This window comes from Suncus etruscus, chromosome 1, assembly GCF_024139225.1.
Source record: "Suncus etruscus isolate mSunEtr1 chromosome 1, mSunEtr1.pri.cur, whole genome shotgun sequence".
Classification (NCBI taxonomy): domain Eukaryota; kingdom Metazoa; phylum Chordata; class Mammalia; order Eulipotyphla; family Soricidae; genus Suncus; species Suncus etruscus.
The window spans coordinates 42,521,646-42,541,771 of NC_064848.1; the positions used below are offsets into that span (position 1 = coordinate 42,521,646).

Genomic DNA, 20,126 nt, shown 5'->3' on the forward strand with positions numbered 1-20,126 from the left:
AGGCAAGTATTCTAATCCTAAATTGTATACCTGGCTCTAAATGTATTTCTTTTTTTTTTCTTTTCTTTTCTTTTCTTTTTTTTTTTTTTTTTTGGTTTTTGGGCCACACCCAGCGATGCTCAGGGGTTACTCCTGGCTGTCTGCTCAGAAATAGCTCCTGGCAGGCACGGGGGACCATATGGGACACCGGGATTCGAACCAAGCACCTTTGGTCCTGGATCGGCTGCTTGCAAGGCAAACGCCGCTGTGCTATCTCTCCAGGCCCTAAATGTATTTCTTAAATCTAGTAACGAGGTGCTTTAATTACTTCCTTCTTCAGAAAAACAGTTTTGCAAGTTTAACTTTATTTAAGATGTTAAATACTAAAGGTGGTTGGTTCAAATCCCGGTGTCCCATATGGTATCCCGTGCCTGCCAGGAGCTATTTCTGAGCAGACAGCCAGGAGTAACCCCTGAGCACCGCTGGGTGTGGCCCAAAAACCAAAAAAAAAAAAAAAAAAAAAAAGATGTTAAATACTTAACTTGGAATTTTCAGTTTTGATATCTATGGCTGTAGAATATTAAATAGTAACATAAATTATATTATACTATTTAGTTATTTCAAACATCTTTACTTTCAAAGTGTCCTTGTAAATTAGGCAGTAGTGAATTAGCTTTCTGATCAGAAATAAGTAATTACATTCTTAGCATTTAGTATCTAATGACAGCACATGTCCTAACTTTTTAATTTTTTGCCCAGAGAAGGAAAATTTGAGTGACTTTCACTTTTTTGTTGTAAAAATAATACACAGTAGTCCTAAATAAAAATGCAAATGAAGAAACAAAGAAAATTTACATCATTCTAGCCATTCCACTCTAAACCAATCACTATTGATGGATTTGATTTTTTCTCATTTTTCTTGGTGTGTATGTGAATGTCCTTATACACAGTTGTAAGTTTGAAATAATTTTTGCTTGTCTACTTCACAGTATATGTATATTTTTGAAATATAAGCATTTCCCTATTCACATAGTTAATTACATTTAAGGTAAATGAATACTGTTATGATCATATGGGCGTATGGAAATGCTCTCAGGGGTTTGTGTGCTTCATTGTGGTATTTGTGTCAAGGTTGTACACTTGGCTTTAGTGCTCACCAGTGATTACCATTTGAAGGTGATGATCGTACACTCTTGGTGAATTGGAGATCTCTAACTTTGCTGTGAGAGTCCCAGTGGCTGAGACACTGCTTTAAGACTCTGTGATGTGGAGTGGTGTTGAGGTCAGATGTGCAGTCTTATGATTACAAGTCTAGGCTGTGGGCTGCATTAAATATACTTTTGAAAATGAAAATAATAGCAAAATACAATTGCTTCTGGAGATAGGTTGGTGCAAATTAAAAAGAGTGCTTTATTGTGATATAGAATGATCTATGTAACAAATTTAAGGATGTTTCTGCTCATCTCGTCTCATTTTTGGATGGAGTTTGATGTATTTTTTTTTGTTAAGCTCTACTAATATGATCTGTTTCATTTTTTGGTGTCATTTGATAGAAAACTCATAGCTAAAAGTTTATACTTGACTTTAATAATTTATATATTCTACATACCTAGAATCATAAGACTTTTATCTCTTCTTCCTTATCCCCTTTAAGACTGAATTTGAATAAACAAATGGTTTATTAGCATATATCAGACATTTAGATATATGTTTGTAAAATCTTTATGCTATTAAAATATATTTCTGAAGATTAAATAAAAAACAGTGTAGTTAGTTATTAACTGAATATTTTTCTTTTTCAGAAATTGATCACCCATGAGAAGTTTGAAAGTGCATGTGAAGAGCTGAATAATGCATTACTTCGGGAACAGCAAGCACAAATGCTGTTGAATGAACAAGCACAACAACTACAGGAATTAAATTACAGACTTGAATTGCATTCCAGTGAGGAAGCTGACAAAAACCAAACTCTTGGAGAAGCTGTAAAGGTAGGAACACCTCGCTTGCATAACCTATTCTTTCTTATATAAGAATCTTTGAGGGATTGATTCTGAATTGGAAATAGATCCAAGATAGGAATTTTTGTTGTATAAAAATTCATGAGGGTGGAATCAAACATATTGCTGAGACCTAAATTCTGAGCATGTTTCACATGTATTTGAATGTAAAAATAGGTTTTACTTGCTAGTTGGAAAACAGGTGAAGATATTTTTGTGTCATATTTTTGGTTTCTTCCATTTTGTTTTCCTCTCTTTAGTTTGTGTATATATGTATGACATGCGTATGCAAACATACCCTTAACTCACACCTATCTTTGGATATGAAAGGGTTTAGGTCTAGCCTATGAGTTTGTTTTGGGCCCACACATGATCATATAGATGATGCTTAGGTTTGCTTCTGACACTGATCAGGATCACTATTGGCAGTGCTCAGTGGACCACATGTGGGTGTTGGAAATTGAACTTGGGTCATCTGCATTCAATGAAATTGTGTCTTAAACCCTGTACTTTCTCTCCAGCTGTCTCTCTGATTTCTAAATATTTACATAGGTAGAAGAGGGAGGTTTATTTAGAAAGAGTTCTTTTCCTTGTTACATATTTGTAGCAAAGGTATTTATACAGGTCTAAATCAGATTCATTTACAAAATTCTTTAATGGATTAAGGGCTGTGGTATCTTTTAAACATGATTATAAACTATAATAGAATTCTCGTTTATGATTATAATACTTATAAAGTTTCTATTAGTGAGGAATGCACTGGAATGAAATAACTAATTTCAAGAAAACAAAAAATGATATAACCTAACTTCATATTGGACATCACATTTTATACAGTAAGCAACTCAGAGTTAAGATATACTTTATTATACAAACACCACATATTTATTCTGAGTCTATTTTTTAATTTTTGGATTTCGGACTATACCCAGTAGTAATCAGGACTTGCTTCTGACTGCACTCAGGACTAATTTCTGGTGGGATTAGGGGATCATATGGGTTCAGTCATATAGGATTGAACTTGAGTTAGCTAACTTGAGTTAGCCTTACCCACTATACTTTCTCTCGAGCCCCACTATAAGCCTGTTTTTACCTATATTTTAGGGGGCATATCCAGCACTGCTCAGTGATCACACCTTGCAGTATTTGGGGGACCATATAGTGATGCGATAGGTGCCAGGGATTGAACCTTAGTCAGCTGGGTGTAAGTCAAGCATCTTATCTGCTGTACTGTATCTCCAGCCCATATATAAAATCTATAGTGTGTATGTGTACATATATATTTTTAAAAATTCCTGTTTGTTAGGTACTATGCTAGGTATGTTCTAAAAAGTTATCTCCTATAGCTCTTCTAAAAACATTAGAATTTACTCCTGCTTTGTAGATTAAAAAATTCAGATACAGGGCCCGGAGAGATAGCACAGCAGCGTTTGCCTTGCAAGCAGCAGATCCAGGACCAAAGGTGGTTGGTTCGAATCCCGGTGTCCCATATGGTCCCCTGTGCCTGCCAGGAGCTATTTCTGAGCAGACAGCCAGGAGTAACCCCTGAGCACTGCCGGGTGTGACCCCAAAACCAAAAACCAAAACCAAAAACAAACAAACAAAAAAAACAAAACAAAAAAACAAAAAATTCAGATACAAAGATACTGTTTAACTATTATTATTAAGTGATTGACTCATGCTGTGAGATTTTGCAAATGCAAATCACCACATTGTATGTTGAATATTCTCTTGAAATTTCTACCCAAATTATCAATTCACTTAAGCTAACTCCTTTGTAATAGATACTGTTATTATTTCCATTGTTTTTTGAGATAAGCAGGGTCATGCTGGTGGTGCATAGGGGACTGTGTGAACTGCCAGAAATTGAACTGGGTTCACTTGAACAAGGCAAGAGCTTTTTTCCCTGTATTTATTATGTCTTTGGACCAATTTTTTTTTGTTTGTTTTCAGATAAAATTGAGAGAATTTAACTGATTTGCTGATTTCTTCTGTCCTGTAAACAAATAAATAAATTATAATTGTAGTCGAATTAAATATTTTTTTAGAAAATAAATATTAAAGTTGAGAATAAAATACTGATAAATTTAAAGAATAGAATATATATATAACCTTGCAAAAGATCTAAAATCATCCTTTAACAATTATTTATATTATAATTTTTCACAGTATATGTATAAAGTTAAGGCATTTAAAGTTACTGTTTTACAAATATAAAACAGGGCCAGAGCAATAGAGAAGTGGTAGGGTGTTTGCCTTGCATGCGGCCAACCCAGGCTGGACCCCGGTTCCATTCCTGGCATTCCATATGTTCCCTGGGCCTGCCAGGAGCGATTTCTGAGTGCAGAGCCAGAAGTAACCCCTGAGCGCCACCAAGTGTGACTCAAAAACCAAATCCAAACCAAAACAAAAAAAAAAAATAAAGACAACAAAAATTTACAAAAAAGAACAATGCCAGTAATTTCATACATTTCAGCACTGTATATATTTATTTTCTTATAATTTCCTTTGAAGTGCAGAAGCTTCTCAGTTTGATGTAATCCTACTTGCTTATCTCTGCTTCCACTTGTTGGACAGTAGTGTTTTCTCCCTGAAGATGCCTTTATCTGGAGTGTTTTGCCTATGTTTTCTTCTAAATATCTTATAGTTTCAGATCTGATATTAAGGTCTTTAATCCATTTGAATTTGAACTTTGTTCATCGTGTTAGAGGTCTGAGTTAAGTTTTTGTATGTGACTGATCAATTTCCCTAATACAACTTGTTGAAGACGTTTTCCTTGATCCATTTTGTATTTCTTGCACTTTTGTCAAAGATTAATTAATTGTATGTCTGGGAGTCATTCTCTGAATACTCAAGTCTATTTTGTTGATCTGAGGGTCTGTCTTTATTCCAGTACCATGCTGTTTTAATGATTATTGCTTTGTAATACAATTTAAAGTTGGGGAAAGTGATGTCTCCTACCTTCTTTTTTCCTAAGAATTGCTTTAGCTATTTGTGGACATTTGTTGTTATAAATGAATTTCAGGAGTGTTAGATCTATTTTTTTTGTAAAATGTCATTAAATATGTACAATGCTTTTGGGAATACTGCATTTTAATGATGTTAATCCTCCCAATCCATGAACAGGTTATATATCTTCATTTCCTTGTGTCCTTTTTTATTTCTAGAAGCAATGTTTAATAGTTTTCTTTGTGGGCCTGGAGAGATAGCACAGTGGTGTTTGCCTTGCAAGCAGCTGATCCAGGACCTAAGGTAGTTGGTTCGAAACCCGGTGTCCCATATGGTCCCCCGTGCCTGCCAGGAGCTATTTCTGAGCAGACAGCCAGGAGTAACCCCTAAGCACCACTGGGTGTGGCCCAAAACCCAAAAAAATATATAGTTTTCTTTGTATAGATCTTTCACTTCTTTATTTAATTTGACTTTGAGTGTTTTATTTTCTATGGCACTATTATAAATGGGATTTTAAAAAGTCTTTTTCTTCACTTTCATTGCTTCTATATAAAAAGCCATGAATTTTTGCATATTAATTTTGTAGCCTGCCACTTTACTATACAAGTCTATTGTTTCTAGAAGACTTTTGGTAGAGTACTTAGGATTTTCTAAACAGTTTCATATCATCTACAAACAGTGAAAGCTTCACTTCTTCCTTTCCTAGCTGGATGAACTTGGTAACTTTTTCTGGCCTATTTCTATGGCAAGTACTTCCAGTAATTTTCTTATTGTTTTAAAGAATTCATTAACTCCTTGTTAATTTAATAATTTAATTATAATATATTATAATTATTGAATTATTATTAAATGTTATTGCCATTGCTATTTCTATTGCTAAATTAATTCCAGTTTTCCCTTTTTCTTTCTTGCTAGTATAAATAATTCTAAAAGTGATTCTTAGCTAAAACTTTGTAATGTATCTATAATTAATTTATCAGGATTAACTAGATAAAACCATATATACATTTTTAAAATGTAAATATAGTCAATTGGCCTACTGTCAATTTGTCACCAGTAGTACTTTCTCTTTTGAGGGGGCACACCACACCTACTGTGTTCCCAGTTTACTCCTGATCCTGCTTTCAGGGATCACTTTAAATGGGCTTTTGGGGACTATATGGGATGCCAAGGATAGAACCAGGGTCAGCTGCTTGCAGAAGTCACTACCCACTGTAATATTGCTCCAGATCCTCCTTGGTAATTTTTTCAACTGAACACTTTTTACAGAAAAATTTATCTTTGAATTTTGAATTCACCTTTGAATTACGTTTTTTATACCATATGTCCACTGGTATATTATGTAATTAACCATGATTAGAAAAGCATGTAACTGTCATTCTGGAGTCTTTATTTTTTTATAGTGGGTAGTTTGTGTAAGTATAGTATTTTTGAGCAGATAAAAAGCTGTTCATATTAATTCCCTTAAAATGCCAGTAGCTAAAATATTGTTGTCAGGAGTGGAGAATTGTTTAATTACTATCTCTTAATTAGAAATAGCAGGTTGTAATGTGAAAATGCTCTCTTGCGGGAGGCAACATAGTTCAGTTGAAAAAGCACTGGTCTTGGAATAAGTATTCCCAAATTGAAATCCTTGTTCTGTCATGAGCAAATTACTTAACCTCTGTGCTTCGGATTCCCCTTCTATAAAAATAGGGATAACGATACTTGAGTGACATAATTTTTGAGAATTAATTAAGATACTATTTGAAAGACAAGTATATTTAATAAATATTCTTTTGTGGTTTCAATTATACTTAAGCAGATTGTTTTTCATATCTCCAATATATTACTTCTTTAAAAAATTAAATTGGGGGCTGGTGAATGGGTAGGGAATTTGTTCTGCAAGTTACTGACCTAGATTTGACCCCTAGAGCCCCAAAAAGTCCCCTGAGCATACCAGGAGTGATAGCCAGGAGAAAGTCCTGAATTCTGCTAGTGGTGTAGCCCCAAAACCAAGAAAAACATTTTGAATGAAATATATTTCTCTTTCTTGTCAAGACAAAATAATTGTATGAGTATAAGATAAATTATAGAAGAGAAGTGAAAACCACTGTTAAAAGTTTGGAATTTTGGAGCCGGCAAGATAGCATGGAGAAAAGGCGTTTGCCTTCCATGCAGAACGGTGGTTCGAATCCTGGCATCCCATATGGTGCCCCGTGCCTGCCAGAGGTGATTTCTGAGCATAGAGCCAGGAGTTACCCCTGAGCACTGCCGGGTGTGACCCAAAACCAAAAATCAAAAAAAGTTTGCAATTTTGTTTTCAATAATTATACTGTATGTGATAGTATTTATTTATCATACGTTGAACTTGATACTTAGAACAGCCCTTTTTTTTTTTTTTTTAGATTTTAGCTGAGACACACTGCATTAGAATTTTGACTTAAAGAAGAAAAAGGACTTTTTTTTTCATGCTTTTTTAGGCCATACCAGTGCTCAGGAGAAATTCCTGGTGGCACTGCACTCAGGAGCTTGGGATTGACCCAAGTCAGCTTTGTGTAAGACAGATACCCTACCTGCTCTTCAGCCCCCATAATTTTAGAGATAAGTATGTAATGGAAACCACAACCAGGTCCTTGAGTGAAAAATCAAAGTTAGCAACATGGGCTAGCCTGGAAGGAAATATAAAAATTTGATGTAGGAGAATGAGATTTGGTCTCCACTAATAGGTTTCCACTAATGAGTCTGAGATTCTTATATTAAGGAATTACCTAATAACCTGCATGGGATAATACTGGGCCAATCTTGTCTAGGAAGAAGCTAATATAAAATATTGGCTGAAAGAAAGTGTTCTATTTAATTATTATTTATTTAAACACTGTGGTTTCAAAATTGTACATAATTGAGTTTCAGTCATACAGTTTACACCACCCTTTATCTGTGAATATTTTCTTTTTCTTTTTTTTTGTTTTGTTTTGTTTTTTGGGCCACACCCGGCGGTGCTCAGGGGTTACTCCTGGCTGTCTGCTCAGAAATAGCTCCTGGCAGGCACGGAGGACCATATGGGACCGGGATTCGAACCAACCACCTTAGGTTCTGGATTGGCTGCTTGCAAGGCAAACACTGCTGTGCTTATCTCTCTGGGCCCCTGTGAATATTTTCTGCCAATAGTTTCTCTAGTTTCCTTCCCACCCTTCCCCTTGAATGCCACTGGGACAGGCATTTGACTTCTCTTTCTTTCTGTCACATTTTTATCCTGTAGAACTGTGATTTGCACTACTGTTAATGAAAGGGTACCATATATATATATGAATATATATGGAGATAAGTAATATATATATTATCTCCACTCAGCACCCAATTCTTGTCCAGAGTGATCAGTCCCAACTGTTATTGTAATAGTGCCCTCTTCTCTAGCCTAACTGCACTCATTGGTCTTTTTGGCAAGCTTCTTACCACTGACTACTCTTCCCAACCCCCATCTCTATTGTCTCTGAATAATATTTCCACACTGTCTTTTATTTTTCTTATATACTATAGTTAAGTGAGACTATTATGTGCCTATCCCTCTCCCTCTGACTCATTTCACTCAGCAATATAATCATCCACTGGGTTTCTTTATTATGAGAAGATACTCTTTCTTAATGTTTACAAAATTCCCATTCTTGCACAAAATATTGTCTTGTTCTGAATTTGTTACTGACAGTTTTTAAAATATGCTGAATTCTATCTTATTCTACTTAAATTTAACATATTTTTACTATTTTGTACTAAGTCCACTTGCAGAGTCTACTAGAACATTTTCTCGGATAGTCTCAGGTCACCAAAATCTTATCAGTGTCTACCTAGTGTTCAACCATGCACTGAACTTTTTATTTCAATATTAATATTTTTAATTCATGTCACAATTTCTATTTATATCTTATTGGAGGGCCAAAGAAATACTACAAAGGGTGCTTGCTTTGCATAAGGACAGCCTGGGTTTAATCTTGGTAACCATATAGTACACCAAGCCCAAAAGGTGTAACCCTTGAAAGCAGAGCCGTGAGTAAGCTCTGAGCACACTGAATGGCCCCAAAACAAAACAAAACAAAACAATGTATTTTACTGTAATATTTCTAAAACACTTGAGTATATCTTAAAATGTCTTTCAATAGTTCAAGTATTTCTATTTTATTAATTGTTGGTGGCACTGGAAAACTGAGGATCAGCCTCAATGAAACATAGCACAGGGACAGCAAAAAATTAAATAAACATGCAATCTATGAATCATACTCCTTGATATTTTGGCCAACACAAACACTAATTTATATTATATTTTATTTTATTTTATTTTATTTTGGTTTTTGGGCCACATCTGGTAACGCTCAGGGGTTACTCCTGACTATGCGCTCAGAAATTGTTCCTGGCTTGGGGGGGCCATATGGGATGCTGGGGGATCAAACCGTCATTCATCCTAGGGTAGTGTACGTAAGGCAAATGCCTTACCATTTGAATCACCACTCTAGCCACAACACAAACACTAATATTTTAAAATATTAAACCACTCACAAAGTTTAGCTCCAGAAAGCCTAAAAAAATGGGGAGAAGAAATGAATAGACACTTCTCTGAGGAAGACCAACAGATGGCCAATAGACATCTGAAAAAATGTTCATCATCACTCATCATTAGGGATCTAAAACAAGACAACAATGAGGTACCATCTTACACCAATGAGGATGGCACAAATAAAAAATAATGGATTCAATCTCTGTTGGCAAGGATGCAATGAGAAAGGAACTTTCATCCACTGCTGATGGGAATGCAGCCTAGTCCAACCCCTATGGAAAACAGTATGGAGGGTTCTCAGTAAACTCAAAATTTAACTGCCATATGACTTTGTAATCCCTCTAGGGATCTACCCCCAGGATAGAAAGGCATTCATCCAAAAGTATGTATGCACACCACTATTTATTTCAGCACTCAGTATAATAGCCAATATTTGGAATCAACCTGGATGTCCAATAACAGGTGAGTGGATCATGAAGATGATGGAAAACTACATAGCAGTAAGAAATGATACAATCATGCAATTTGCAGCAATATAGATGGAACTAGAAAATATTATATTAAATAAAGTAAGCCAGAAGAAGAAAGATAAATACAGAATATTTCTTATATGTGGTATTTAGAATAACTCCATGAGGAAACACAACAGTCTAAATGATAGATACTCTGAACACCTTAAATGCCAGGGTATAGCAAGGAGAAGCAGACAAATTAAACAGAAGAAGAGAAATACAAAGTCTTTATTCACTTTTATACTACAAAGAAACCAGCAACATGGAAACAGCTGTTTAGCAGTTCACTTTTAAATTATTTCGCCAGTCACAATATATCTTGGAGTAGTATTTTGCTTTATGTATATTATAGCACTAACTTTTATTTCTTGTCTCCCGTTCTCTTTACTTTTGTTGATGTAGAGTTTTATATAATAAGTATATAAAATATATATTATGATTACATATTTATACAGTATATAATATTAATGTAATAATATTAAATTAATTTTAAAAATAAATTAGACTTTATAGAGATTAAAAATAATCATCATCTCTTCTGTCTTTCTATTTTTGCTAGAGTATGTGTGTGTGCAGAGACATATACGTATTGGAATTGGGGTAGGAGAGTCAAGAGCAATTTCCAACAGTTCTTAAAGGGGCTGATAGTGCTAACAGGTCTGTGATGCCTGGGGACTTTTTGACACCAAGGATCAAAGCCAAGGCCTCCTCATGTCAGACTTGTTCTACCAGTTGTGTCACATTACCTGGCCTGCAAATTTAATTGTTAAGGGAATTAAACAACATATTTTCTTGAAGTGACATTGTTTTTATGAGATTTAATTTTGCTTTTTCCATAACAGAATTAACATGAAGAATGATCGAACTATTTAGGATAAGAAATTAATCTATAGCTTAAGTTTTTCCTTCTTTATTTTTAGTAGTAATGTTATCTATTAAATTAGAACATCTGAAACATTCTAAGATATATTCATGATTACAGAAAATTTAGAGATAAATATTTGTGGAATTACTTAAGACAGCAATAATAATTCTGTAAATTTAAAGTCACCTCCCAATTTGTAGTTTCTATTTTGATCATCTAGTTAAATAAAATGTATTAACATTTGCTGTGTAGAATGTACAGAATTTAACTGTGGGTAGTATGTTGAATTTTATTAAAAAAAAACGTAACGGAATCTTCATGGTTACTCAGACTTTTGATATATTTGAGAGTTTCTACATTGTATTACAGAAACTTAAATTCTGTAAATTGTTATAATTTGTAAGTACGATCATGATAAAAATTAGACATTGGGTATGAGGATAAGGATAGCTTTGGGAATAGTCCCACACAATCACTTTGTCGCTTTGTCTAAGTTTTATTGCTATACCGCTTTTCATAATTATTATCTATCATATGCTTGCTTCTTTTTGTCTGTCATTCTATCATGTTGTAGTAGACTGACAGGGTCTCAAAGATTTATGTCTTTTCTAGTTCCTGGTATAATTTCTTACCTTCTTGAAGTTATTTAGGCTTTTTCTTGCTCTTGTCATCTCTATGCTTTACAAAAACTCTGTTTATTATAAATTGATGATGCATAGAATGTAAAAGGGACAAGAAAAATTAAAAGTATGTATTTAAAAATTGAAGTTACAGAGGGTATAATATATAGTAGAGGGTCATATTTTTTGTTTTTGCTGTTATATTAAACTTCTAACCTTTGTATCATTAAAACAATTATTTGCCATACTCTGAAGATATTCAGTGTGTTATAATGGGTTAATTTATTTACATAATATTGAATATCCTTATATTATCTATAAAGATTTAAACAAAGAACCTCCAAATTTATTTAAAAATATTTAAATATTTTGTTGATAAGTCCTGTTTCTGATAGTAATTAACATCTATTACGTATCTTATTTTCATAAAGTAGGATTATATAATGTCATTACTTAATTTAAAAGTCTTATCATTTTTACTTTAATTCCATATATTTTTTTTATCTTCCTAATGACTTATACCATTGAGACTAATAGGGTAGTCAATTATATTTCAAGGTCAAAGAATAAAACAGGGAATTGTGGAGATGATTCAAAGGACTGAAAAGAGTACATGTTTTGCATGCAATAGTTCTAAATTTGATCCCCAGTACTTTAGGGTCACCCAAGCACTTTTGAGTATGCCTCCCTTCCCCAAAGGAAAAACAGTTCTCAGATCATTAAACAATATTTTTCAAGAGAAGATTAAAGTTAGAAGGTATAAATTCCATAAAAATATTGTTATACTTGTTTTTGTGAGCCCAAACAACAGGAACTATGTAACAAACACTTTTCTAACAGTTAAACTTGTACTGTTAATTTTTTTTATCTAAAGAAGGTTCTTATATGCAATTTAAATATATTCTTTTTTTTTGGAATTTAAAATTGTCTTCAGTGAATGGGATATTTAGAGTTATGTTAATTTAGTATTGATTTTTTATATTTCTTAATTTAGTATTGAGTTTTTGTTCCTGTTGTTTTTGTGAAGAAAGAGAAACTTTAAAATATAATGCTATTTACAATAGTGCCACAGAAAATAAAATATTCAGAGTCTAATTAAATAAAGAGGTGAAAAATCTATTCAATGAAAACTATAAATACTTCTTCAAGAAATAAAAGAGGACACAGGAAATGGAGATATATACCCTCAAATGAATTGGGAGGATTAATGTTATTAAAATGACAATATGCCCCAAAGCATTATACAGATTTAATGCAGTTTATATAAGGATACTATAAAGAAGTAGATTCAACAAATTAATTTAGAACAATAAACATCCACAAATAGCTAAAGTAATCCTTTGTATAAAGCAGATGAGAGGCATCACTTTTTCCAACTTTAAACTATAATATAAAGCAGTAGTCATTAAAACAGCATTGTATTGGAATAAAGACAGACCCTCAGATTAATTGAGTAGACGAGTATTTTGAGACTGACCTCCAGGTACACAGTCAAATATTCTTTGATAAGGGTGCAAAAAATATAAAAAGTTGAGCAAGGAAAGTCTCTTCAGCAAGTGGTTTTAGGGACTGGAGAGATAGCACAGTGGTAGGGCATTTGCCTTGCTCATAGCTGACCCAGGACAGATGATGGTTCAAATCCCGGCATCCCACATGGTCCCCCAGCCTACCGGGAATGATTTCTGAGTGCAGAACCATGAGTAACCCCTGGAGACTTTTGGGTGTGGCCCCCAAACAAAACAAAACAAAAATCAAAACAAAAAAACCAACAAGTGGTTTTAGGACAACTCAGACCTCTTTAACACTGTGCACAAGGGTCAAAAATCAGAATGGATTAAAAACCCTAGAACCATAGGTACTTAGAGGAAAACCAGAAAAACACTCCAAGACATTGAAACTAAAGGCATCTTTAAAGATGAAACTGTCTAAAAAAGTGAAATCAAATGCAATAAATGTGACTACATTAAACTGAGAAGTTTCTGCACTTCAAAAGAAATAGTGACTAGGATACAGTGGCTACTAATGGAATGGGAGAAACTATTCACCCAATACCCATATAATAAGGAGTTAATATATAAGATATAGAAGGTATTGATAGAATTTTCCAGAAAAAAAATCTAACCCCATCAAAAATGGGGAAAATAAATGAACAGGTATTTCTTAAGAAATAGTGTCCGGGGTCGGAGAGATAGCACGGCAGTGTTTGCCTTGCAAGCAGCCGATGCAGGGCCCAAGGTGGTTGGTTCAAATCCCGGTATCCCGTATGGTCCCCCGTGCCTGCCAGGAGCTATTTCTGAGCAGATAGCCAGGAGTAACCCCTGAGCACCGCTGGGTGTGGCCCCCCCAAAAAAAGAGTGTCCAACTGGCACATAAAAAATGTGCCACAATACTAATCATCATGGAGCTGCAAATCAAAACAGCAATAAAGTATCATCTCACACCATAGAGACTGGCACACATCACTGAGAACAAGAACAAACAGCTCTGGTGTGGACACGGGGAGAAAGGAACTCTCAGTCAGTGCTAATTGGAATGCCATCTAGTTTAGTACTTCTGGAAAACCATGTAGATATTCCTTAAAACATGGAAATTGAATTCCAAATTGATCCAGAAATACATTTACCCTAGGAACACAAAAACAATATAAAATGCCCTTTGCATTTCTATTTTCATTGCAGCTCTATTTACAATAGCCAGAATTTGGAAACAACCCAGGTACCTGATAACAGATGAGTGGCTAATAAATGTGGCACATCTACTCAGTGGAATACTATGCAGTTGTACTAAAACTAAAGTAATGAACTTTGCTTATAAATGGATGGGCATGTGCTGGTGGAGCCTAGGGCTACAAAACGAGGATCTGGTGTGATGCATGTTTGGAAAGCAAATATTGAAATAATCCACACTGAAGAGTTCAGGAAACCCAGCATTCAAGCAAGGAATTCTTTTCATAAGAATTTCCAAGCTTTCTGCTCATAGAAGGAACACAACTCAGTGGAAGAAGACTGAAGAATGAGTCTGGCCTTTACCTTCCTCAGACCTCTGCTTTTATTGACAGGAATCAGGCCACACCCTAGGTGAGAGCAGAATACCAAGTAGGGAATAATCCAATATCCCATCAGCATATCACTCTCTAGGGTGGAATACAAATATTGATTAGGGTAGTACCAGTAAACCAACATTTCCCCCTAATTGACTTCATAGAAAAATAAAATAATTCACATCTCATGATTCTAAAATTATGGCATATGACTCTAAAGATAAAGGTTGGCAATATTTTGCATAGGCACAGCAAAAGTTGGGAAAATATATAGAAAAACTTTGGCCTAAAAACACGTATCCCTACCCATGAAGCATCCTGCCTTAGGACCATCTGCAGGCTCCAGACACAATAATTTATCTAACCCCATAATCTTTTTTCAAGATCCCAGGAAAGGTTCTCCTCAAACTCAGTTTGAGTTGAAGGTGGTTTTGAGCCTCTCCATAGCAGTGTCCTGTTAGAAGGGGAGAAGATCTGGACAAAACCTTCCTCAAAGAAAAAATACAGCCAAAAGACACATGGAAAATGCACTCCATCATTAACAAAAACAATGTGATTTTTCTCACACTGCACTTATTGGGACATCAAAAAGAACAAGTAGTGGAATGGAACTCTCATTTTCTGCCAGTGAGAATGTCAACTGGTCCAGCCTTTTGGAAAAACAATATAAACATTGTCAAAAAATTGAGTCAAGGGGCCAGTGAGGTGGTGCTAAAGGTAAGGTGTCTGCCTTGCAAGCGCTAGCCAAGGAAGGACCGTGGTTTGATCCCCCGGCATCCCATATGGTCCCCCAAGCCAGGGGCAATTTCTGAGCGCTTAGCCTGGAGTAACCCCTGAGTATCTAATGGGTGTGGCCTCAACCCCACCAAAATTGAGTCAAGAAAGTGAGCTCCACAAACTCAAATATCTTGGTGTCAACCTGACTAAAGATGTGAAGGGTCTATACAAAGAAAACTATAAAACACTGCTCCAAGAAATAAGAGAGGACACAAGGAAATAGAAACACATACCTTGCTAATGGATTGGCAGGATCAACATCATTAAAATGGCAATACTTCCAAAAGCATTGTACAGATTTAACACGATTCCTCTAAAGATACCCATGACATTCTTCAAAGAAGTGGATCAAACACTTCTAAAATTCATTTGGAACAATAAACACCCTTGAATAGCTAAAGCACTCCTTGGGAAAAGGAATATGGGAGCATTACTTTCCCCAATTTTAAGCTGTATTTCAAAACAGTAGTTATCAAAACAGCATGGTATTGGAATAAAGACAGACCCTCAGATCAGTGGAATAGGCTTGAGTACTCAGAGAATGTTCTCCAAACATATGACCACCTAGTTTTTGATAAAGGAGCAAGAAATCCAAAATGGAGCAAGGAAAGCCTCTTCAACAAGTGACATGAGAGACCAAAGGCATCTTTTTTTAATTAATTTTTTATTTTTAATTATGAGAACAATGATGCAAAGAGGACAAGATAAAGTTACAGTGAAAGGACAATCACCCATAAACAGAGTTCTCAGAAGAAATCCCCTTGCTGACACCTAAATATTGAACTTACAGTCAAAGAACATTAAGAAAAATAAGGCAGAACCCATGTACAATTACTTTGTCCACAAGTCCCCAGATTGTAATACATTATAACATTTCTTAGCAGTACACAAAGCAATCTAAAGCCATGAGATTTATGTGACTCCTTAAACATTGAAGGCATAGTATTTTTTTATATTTTTATGTACATGCATATTAGTTTAAGTTAACATCAAAAGTTTAAGAGGTTTTTTTAAGGGTTAGTCAAAAGAGCACAGTAAAAATGGTGTTAGAGTGGCAAATATTGTTTGCATAGGCCCACCAAAATATGGGGGACATGAAAAGGAAAAGCCTTGAGACCAAAGGCATCTTTAAGGAGGAAATAGCACTCTTCAAACAAGTGGAAGCAGAGATAAACAGATGGGACTATATTAAGCTGAGAAGCTTCTGCACCTCAAAGAGATAGTGCCCAGAATACAAAAGCCACCCACTGAGTGGGAGAAATTATTCACCCAATACTCATCAGATAAAGGACTAATATCCAAAATATACAAGGTATTTACAGAACTATAATAGAAAAAAATCTAACCCTATCAAAAAATGGGGAGAAGAAATGAACAGACACTTTGTAAAAGAAGAAATGCAAATGGCCAAAAGGCACATGAAAAGATGCTCAACATCACTAATCATCAGGGAGATGCAAATCAAAACTACTATGAGGTACCACCTCACACCACTGAGATTGGCACACATCACGAAGAAGGAAAACAAGCAGTACTGGCGGGGATGTGGAGAGAAAGGAACTCTTTTTCACTGCTGGTGGGAATGTCATCTAGTCCAACCTTTATGGAAAGCGATATGGAGATTCCTCCAGAAACTGGAAATTGAGCTCCCATATGATCCAGCTATACCACTCCTAGGAATATACCCGAGGAACACAAAAATACAATATAAAAATACCTTCCTCACACCTATATTCATTGCAGACACAAGGAAATGGAACATATACCCTTTCATGGATTCGGAGAATTAATAGAAGTAAAATGGCAATATACCCCAAAGCATTGTACAGATTTAAAGCAATATCTATAAGGATACCTATGCCATTTTTCAAAGAAATGGATCAATCACTCCTGAAGACCATAAATCCTTAGGAAAAAGAAGATGGGAGGCATCACTTTACCCAACTTTAAATTGTACTATAAAGCAACAGTCATAAAACAGCATGGTATTGGAATAAAAACAGACCCTCAGATCAATGGAATAGACTTGACTATTCAGAGACTAATACCCAGACATATAATCAATTTATCTTTGATAAAGGGGCAAGAAATATAAAATAGATCAAAGGAAGCTTAATGAACAAGTAGTGTTGGGAAAACTTGTCAACTACAAAATGTGAACTCAGATCTCTCCTAAATACTATGCATGAAGGTAAAATAAAAATGGAATAAAGACCTTGATATCAGATCTGAAATCATAAGGTACATAAAGAAAAACACAAACTAAAACAGTCCATGACATTGAGACTAAAGGTATCTTTAAGGAGGAAACACCCCTGTCCAAGCAAGTGGAAGTAAAGCTAAAGACATGGGATTATATTAAACCAAGAAACTTCTGCAATTCAAAGGTAACAATGACTGGGATACGAATACTACCCATATAGTGGGAGAAACTGTTTACCCAGTTCCCATCTGATAAGGAGTTAATATCTAAGATATACTAGATACTGACAGAATTTAATAAGGGAAAAACTAACCCCATCCAAAAATGCAGAGAAGAAATGAACAGACTTTTCCTCAGAGAAATACATATGGCAAAAAGGCACATGGAAAAATGCTCATTATCACTCATCATAAGGGAAAAGCAAATCAGTACAACAATGAGGTATCATCTCATGCCACAGAGACTGCACACATCACAAGGTACAAGAACAACTACTGGATACAGGGAGAAAGGGGACTCTCTCATTCACTCTTGGTGGGAATGCCATTTAGTTCAGCCTTTCTGGAAAACAGTATAGATATTTCTCAAAAAAACTGGAACTTGAGCTTTCATATTAGCTTCCATACTGAAAAAGGTTGTTGTCCATACTATGACTGTGACTCAAGCATAAACAACTTTGTGTAAAAAATACCCTAACTATGGGGCCGGAGAGATAGCATGGAGGTAAGGCATTTGCCTTTCATGCAGAAGGACGGTGGTTGGAATCCCGGCATCCCATCCAGGATCCATCTGAATCCCTGAGCCTGCCAGGAGTGATTTCTGAGCATAGAGCCAGGAGTAACCCCTGAGCGCAGCCAAGTGTGACCCAAAAACCAAAAAAACAAACAAACAACAAATAAACAAAAACAAAAACAAAAACAACTATATTATGAGCAACCTTGTAACCATGATGTTCAAATAAGAAATTAAAAAATGAGTGTCACAGCACTGGTGGGTATGGTTCTATGGTTAGTTAATATTATGTCTTTAGGTAGATTTTATTTCAACTGAAGACAAATTAACATGTCTTCTGCTTCCTTGCATACTTTATAATGTCTAACATATAGTAGGAACTCAAAAAATACTTTAAATAAGTGAAAAATTGTTACATACAAAATATTACGTTATCCTTTGAATTTTCCTTTTCTTTTTCTAATTCATTATTGTTGATTGCTAGTATCTTGTCTTTCACTGTCACTGATAAGGTTCTCTACTTGTTGAAATACTGCGGCTTGCTGTAGTTTTCTTTAACTCCTTCAAAACCATTTGCATGGAACAGTATGCCTTTGTGTTCTGAATCAATTCTTTCTTGATCTGATTAGGTAAGTTTCTCCTCCAGAGCTTTATTTCCATTGCGATTGCATGGAGTATTAATTTGAGGTCATCTTCTACGAGTTTTGAGATGTTTGTTGAACTTGAGGATTTGCGTGACCTTCTGTTCCTCTTTGCCATTGCATTTAAACTCCTTTGTCTACTTGGATTTTGTTTGTGCTGTCAGTTTAGCTTTAAATATCAGTGTCTGACTACCGATTTTTATTTATTATTTATTATTTACACTGATATGATTTGTTGTTTGTAAAAGCTATTGTTTGTGATCTCTTTCCAACTGTTCTTGTGCCCCTGAGAGCATTCAGTGGACCAGCAGCAGATAAAGCTCTAGTTACTCCCATTTAAATACAAATATTTTTTTGGAAGTATTCTGGGACTGAATTGTGAGCTTTCTGTTACATATAAGTCTGGGTTTAAAAGGGGGAAATTTGAAGGAGAAATATGTCACATGAACACTAAAGTGTTTGCACTGCTTTGATTATGAGACTGTGCTGAGAGGAGGGATGGCACTGGAGGTATTGCAGAGCTCTTTGCAGGTAGGTAGGGCTTTGCTGGTAGGGAGGGCTTTGCAGAAGGTAGGGCTTCTTTTCTGTTCATGCTGATACTGGGCTCTGGAGAAGTAGTGGTATGTCAGGATGTACATGGTTAGGATGGAGGCCTAAAGAAATTTTATATATTACATTTAATGAAAATAAAATGCTGTCTACCTGTTTATTTTTGGGTTTTGGGACTCATTCAGTGTTTCTAAGTGCTTGCTCTTGGCTGTGGAACTTGGGATACTATGTGCAGTGCTGGTGATCAGGCCATGGTTGGCTGGGTGCAAGGCAAAGGCTTTATCTGCTGTATTATCTCTCTACCCCACTCTACTGCACACTTATTTAAAAGGGATACTTAATAAATTCTGTATGTTTTCTTTGGGTATTATATTTTCATGATAGTTTAGTTTTGTCTTTAAAATACCATTCTTGGGTTAGTTTTAGAGAAAGTATTATTGCTTATAGCCTTGAAAATATGTTTATTCATGTTAATTATTATGTGTTGCCACTTAAGTAAACAACATAAATGAATCTGATTTTCCCTTATAATGTACTTAATTACTTCCTGAAAGTGTCAGTCTACATAGCACAGAAAATTGTTTTCTAAAATTTACTAATGAAATTATTCATTCAAAATATTTTATTTAATTATGGAAAATACAAAAATTTGACTTAGTTTTCACATGTTTATTTCTAGACATGTGTGTACTTAATGATAATGTATATGATTAAACATACTATATATTATAAAT

The 20,126-nt window shown here is 35.0% G+C and overlaps 1 protein-coding gene across 2 annotated transcripts in view; it reads left to right on the plus strand.

The window, feature by feature from the left end:
- Positions 1-20,126, plus strand: part of CCDC171 (coiled-coil domain containing 171) — a 335,855-nt gene that overhangs the window by 166,935 nt on the left and 148,794 nt on the right. For both annotated transcript variants that reach the window (XM_049769310.1, XM_049769319.1), the window contains exon 20: positions 1,782-1,967. In XM_049769310.1, coding sequence (XP_049625267.1) covers positions 1,782-1,967 — 186 coding nt within the window. The remainder of the gene's footprint in view (positions 1-1,781; positions 1,968-20,126) is intronic.